This window comes from Leuciscus leuciscus (genome assembly GCF_965113295.1).
Source record: "Leuciscus leuciscus genome assembly, chromosome: 9".
In the NCBI taxonomy this organism is placed as follows: Eukaryota; Metazoa; Chordata; class Actinopteri; order Cypriniformes; family Leuciscidae; genus Leuciscus; species Leuciscus leuciscus.
The window spans coordinates 20444790-20450789 of NC_138733.1; the positions used below are offsets into that span (position 1 = coordinate 20444790).

General features: G+C 37.2%; 1 protein-coding gene across 20 annotated transcripts in view; it reads left to right on the forward strand.

Annotated features, from left to right (window-relative positions):
- The window catches only part of myo18ab (myosin XVIIIA b), a 108972-nt gene that overhangs the window by 71346 nt on the left and 31626 nt on the right, over positions 1 to 6000 (forward strand). For all 20 annotated transcript variants that reach the window (XM_082180439.1, XM_082180441.1, XM_082180440.1 and 17 more), the window contains 3 exons: positions 3715 to 3858; positions 4721 to 4810; positions 5935 to 6000. The exon at positions 5935 to 6000 is cut by the window's right edge and continues 54 nt beyond it. In XM_082180439.1, the coding sequence (XP_082036565.1) occupies positions 3715 to 3858; positions 4721 to 4810; positions 5935 to 6000 (300 nt within the window). The remainder of the gene's footprint in view (positions 1 to 3714; positions 3859 to 4720; positions 4811 to 5934) is intronic.

A 6000-nucleotide genomic window follows, 5' to 3' on the forward strand; every position in this document is an offset into this window, starting at 1 on the left:
CTGTCGCCATAAAAGAAGTCTTCTGCACTTCTGGTTTTGTTTGATTTCTTTGACGAAGTTCTTGAGTAAGGACTGCGGCTTGCCATTTGTTGAAGGGTTCACTGTTATTTTCCACTTTCTGTACAATTATTGTCCTCACAAAGAGCCTTGTCTGGATGCCTCTGAATCACAGCGACCTGTCCCCAGAGGAATTTATTTTCTTAGAAAGAAATCTTTTGTCAAGCTTGTCAGAAATCTATGCTTCACGCTAGACTGAGAAATCAGTCTAGGGATTTGTACTGGACAGTTGGTGTAGAAATTCCCCTCATGGGCCGTATCCTCAGATGCCCATGCACTTACAGTACCCACAGTTTGTCAAAGGTTGTCAGGTTAGTGACATGAGATTTTTTTTAAAGATACTCAAGGGATTTGTTTGTGACTGTTACCTAATTTAAATGCCGACAAGTAGAATTTTAGATTCTGCCATGAAATAATTGGTACATTTAATTTTATAGTTTTTTTTTATTTGCAACCTTCCACGAACTGTCTATTAGTTTAAATACATTTTATTATTTAATTACATATTTTTAAATATGTATTATTAATATTTATTACTGATGTACTACCATTCAAAATTTTTGGGTTAGTAAGATTTTTTTTTTAAATAAATACTTTTATTCAGAAAGGGTGCATTAAATTGTCAAAAGTGACAGTACATATTGGAAAATATGACGTTTATATTGGAAAAAATTATATTTCAAATAAGTGTTGTTCTCTTGAACTTTCTATCAAAGAATCCTCAAAAATATGTATCACAGTTTCCACAAAAATTAATAAGCAGCACAATAAAATTATTTCTGAAAATGGCTGCTGACAATTCAGCTTTGACATCACAGGAATAAGTACATTTTAAAATATTTTTAAATATAAAGTGGTTAATTAATTTGTAATAATATTTCATAATACAAAATAAATGCAGCCTTGTTGAGCATAAGAGACTTATTCAAAAACATAAAAAAAATCTTACCAACCCCAACTTTTGAATGGTAATGTGTATATACAATACATATAATTTATTTTATAGTATTATTTAATTTATTTTTTATATATTTTCATTTAATTTAATTTTGTGTTAATTTGATCTAATTGTCATTAGATGGTCTCTTCCCAACTGTTGTGTGGTTCCTGGCTGAAATAATCTACAAATGGAACCATTCCTCTGATAATAAATGTCTGCTTATGCGAGACATTGGCCCCTGACCTAGTGATAAACAGAATCTCGGTATCATATCCTCTTCCAGATCTAAAAAATAAGTGGAAAGTGGAAGTGGAAATTCCTTAGTCATTTGTGTTGTAGGGTGTATTTAACAATGTCAAGACAAGAAGTGTTGAGTTGAATCGTTATGGCAGATCCCTGAGAGACAGACATGTGGGACCAGACTTCCTTTTGCAAACCACAGTTGCCACAATGCAAAATCAATTTGCTTGTTGCTCTCTCAGATCGATAATTGAGGGATCTCAGGACCTTGAAGTCTGTTCCAGTTTTAGACTTATCTAAGAGCGTGTTCTAAGCCCTTAGTCCCTGCAGATTTCTCTGTCTTTCCTCTATCCCTCTTTCTGTTTGTCACTGTGGGGGGGGTGCCTTAACAGAGAACTCCACGTGGGCTCCTTTGAAGCAAGCTGGCCTGCTCCTTCCAAATTTTCTTTGACTTTCAGCGAAAACAACACTAGAGGGAGCTGGGAATTTCACGAATGCCAATTGTGTGTCTAATTAACTCATTGCCTAAAGACACAAGTTGCATTCCAAGTGTGAACAGGTGCCCTCGCAGTCACGTGTGAGTGTCCTCAAATGTCCTTGTGTTCATACATGCGGATGGATGCCACCTGCTGATCCGTATTCAAATTCACACCGGACACCTGTTGGAGGGTTTGTGGCTGACTTTGTTGGTGTCGCATCCTTACATACGAACACTTAGTTCCTCCTGCCAGGCCCCAGGGCTCACAGACACCATTTCCTCCAGACTGCCATTTTAATTAGGAAGCTCTTCCTGATTTCGCCGTCTCTTGCAAGCTGTTTAGATGGCTGTTTGTGGCGTTTGTTGTGGTCAAAGCGTGGCAAATGAGCTGCGGTGCATATGTCGGCCACGCGCCGCCTCTGTTCTGTGCCGAATCTTTCTCGGCGTGACAAATTAGACATAGTCCGAATGCAACGCGCGCAGACTCTGCCCCGTTAATGTGCTGAATTGGGCCTGTCTAATTGGGTTTCCAGATAATCCTCTATTATTTGAATCGTCCCTGTTCCTGCAGCATGTAAATCTTACGCAGGGTTTAAATCAGCTGCCAAGTAGTATTGAAGTTTAATTGAATTACTCAAAGGAGCTTGGGGCTTTTGCTTCTAGCTGCATTTCTACACAGTCCAAAATCACTCCTCTGTATAGCCTTCTGACAGCCTCATTGAAGAAAATGTGTTCCTGTGATCAACACCATTAATGGGTGTTTTTGCTAAGGGTGAGTGTGTAAGCAGTGTTAACGTCCGCTTGGTGAAACAAAGCAGTGTTTATTCAAACTGTGACTTTACGTTCATGCCATGTCAGAAATATGAAAAATATAAGCTCTCAATTTCAAAATAATATATGTGAAATAGGAGTCGATTCTTTTATCGAATCATTGAAAAGGATTCAAAAGTTTCTGCAAGTTACATGTCAATGCATCATTTAAGCATATAGTGAAACTGATAAAGCCTACTCAGTGTTATTTAAAAAAAATTTACATTAATAAATAAAATAAAATATTATTTAAATATTAAATTAATTTCTGCTAAATATTACATTTTAAATACGGTACCTTATAAATATTAATTTATTATCATATTAGATAATAAAATAAAAATTTAAAATGTTAATTTAAAAAATACTATTAAATCTATTAAATATTTCTGGTAACACTTTGAAATAAGGTTAAATTAGTTAACTACATTAGTTAATGTGAACTAACATTTATTAATCTCATATAATGTTGATTTCAACATTTACTAATAGACCTTATTCAGAGCAGTGCCATGACAGGTATAAAAGCGAGGCTGTGATAGACGTACTATATTTTTAATAGCATCCGCTGTATAAAGCTCCCTGATTACTTATAATTTTCCACAGCTCATGTGGTCTAGAGTTTTTTGTCTACTGAAACTTCTTGGCAAGATATTTTTGCAGTGTTTCGTCAGCAGAACAATCCGAAAACACATTAAATAACAGTACAACCCACTGAAGAGACGGCGCTGATGTGAATAAGGTCTATACATTATTAAAATTAAAAGTTGTATCTGTAAATATTATTTAATGGACCTGAGCTAGCATGAACTAACAATGAAGAGTATTTTTAATAACTAACCTGGGAACTTGTAAAGTGTTACCACATTTTTTTTGGGTCTTCAGATTGATTATACCTCTGTAAACATTAAGAACCCCTGAAGTTTAGAGTCCCACCCTCAGGCTTATTGCGGACCGCACTGGACATCCCCGAGTTGAAAAGGTCCATTCAGAGCTGGTTCCCCCAAGGGAAGCTCTTTGACTGTGGGGCCCTGGGCCTCCAAACACAGGCCTGCTTTTGTTCATCTGGGCTCTGATTGGTTTGAGCTACTGTACTTCACATGGACAAGACCTAAAGACCTGACAATTTCTCACTAGCACAGCAATAGGAAGCACACACAGTCACAAACACAATGTCCTTGTTTTTCAGATCCAGGACTTGGCAATCCGCTGCATTCAGAAAAACATCAAAAAGAACCGAGGTGTGAAGGGCTGGCCTTGGTGGAAGGTTTTTACCACCGTCCGTCCACTCATCGAGGTTCAACTGACAGAGGAGCAGATCCGCGGCAAAGACGTAAGCACCTGTCATCTTCACTAACCACTTTAAATGCTGTAAATCGGCATGTCATGTACAGATTTTGCCTTTTGAAAATAGTACAGCTGAATTCAATGGCCATCTGTGTGGCTTTTAATGCACCTCTCGGTTTTTCCGCCCCGCGGGGGTCCCTCTCCAATTCAGCAGCAGCTCTATCGTACCCAAATCACCCGTCTCTTTGGTTACTGTCTCTACGGCTTCGCCTCAATCCAAGTGTTTGTAGAGTCCTGTGTGTGTTTGTGTGTGTGGAGAGTGGCAGGGCTGTGTGTATGCATACATTACCTATGTAGCATGCTGGATCAAAAGCAACTCTGCTTCCCGCGGGGGAGTGCATTAGCATGTCACAGAGTGTGTGCGCGCGTGCATGCGCGTTTCGTTCACTGGGCCGCGTCCCGCTGAGTGCTGTGTAGCCATGCAGTCAGGCGTGCTCCTGCGAGAGACAGACGGGTGCTGACACTGCCTCCAAACAGCCTGCTTTTAAAAAACAAACACAGAGTCACCATCTCCTCTGCACAAACAGATTTCACAGCTGCAACCGATTGGCTATATTCCGCAGTTCTCTCAAGTTCGCAAAAGAAGAGTTTTGGAAAGTAGGAGGAGGTATGCGGTAATAGAGACGCTAAGGCTCCAAACAGGGCAGGCTTTCTTCCTGTCTGCCATTCCGTTACAGTTTCTAATTTATCTCACCTGTCTATCTCCATGCTTCACTAAATAAAGTAACTGTCATTGTGTCTGAATGTGTAACTGTCTGTGGTCATTCCTTTATATATCAGCTGAATTTCTTGTCATCCTGTCCTTCTGTCTGTCTTATTGTGTTTTCTGATTGTCTGTCTGTATTTAGGAGGAGATTCAGCTGCTCAAGTTGAGGCTGGAGAAAGTGGAGAAGGAGAGGAATGAGTTGAGACTCAATAGTGACCGGCTGGAAAGCAAGGTTAGTGTTTAAATTCAATTCAGTTCAGATTCTATTCAAAGAAACTTTATTGTTTACACAAAATTATCATGCTGATGTCATTTGAGCATATCACAGTTGCATACATACTTGTACGGTGTTCCATACCAAAGTTTCAGTAATTGATGCAAATGAAAATTCATTATTCTCAATAAGAAATTTGAGATGACAGCAAAAATGAATGGGGTTAAGCTAATTAACATACCCCTTTTATTTAAAACGTTACATATTATAAATATTAACAAATTAAAGCAATGACTCAATGAATTCCAGAAAACAATAATATATAGTTTTTATACAATAATATATACTTAAATAATATATATATTTTATATAATAATAACATGTAATTGTAATGTATAATTGATACAATATATAAATTGTATAATATTTTTATACAATAATTAAACAAAATTAACTTTTTGTAAAAAAGTTAAATTAAAAGGTTACAGCAATATTCAGCAATATTAAGCAATAGTGTGTTCGAGTAAACATTCAGCTATGACAAAAGAAGTAAATTAGAATAAATTACTAAATTAAACAACTGGCGCCATCTTCAAGTGCATGATTATTAGATACAACACATCAATACTTATTAAAGCTGCTAAAGTTATCCAGCTAAGAGCTTTTTCTTGTCAGTATTGTTGTTTACATAATGCAACCAACATAATAAACAGAGGCAGGTCTATAGGAATCGTAGATTATATATCTTAGGATATATATCTTTGAATAAATTCATGCTTCATGCATTGTTCTCTAATGTGCAAATCAATATTTCGATCAATAATACATTCCTACATTTATATATGTCCATTTTAAGGCATCCATAATAACATTTCTACAAGTTGGTACTATGTATGTTAATATTATATCATTGTACAAAATCACACCTTCACAATACACAGTCACAGACACCCAGACCTCACACCATCACCATTTTAAGACAATAGCAAAAAGCTAGCGTCCCTGTGTGAAATATGTGAGTGATGATATAGATGTGAAGTGTTGCATATGTGTGTGAGATGAGCTCATACACTACTCTAAAGTTTGCATAGAGCACGTGTGCCACGTCTAGTTAATGTTTTCTCATCATATGTATGTTTCAGATCACAGAACTGTCATCAGAACTTGCCGATGAGCGTAACACAGGCGAGTCGGCCTCGCAGCTGCTG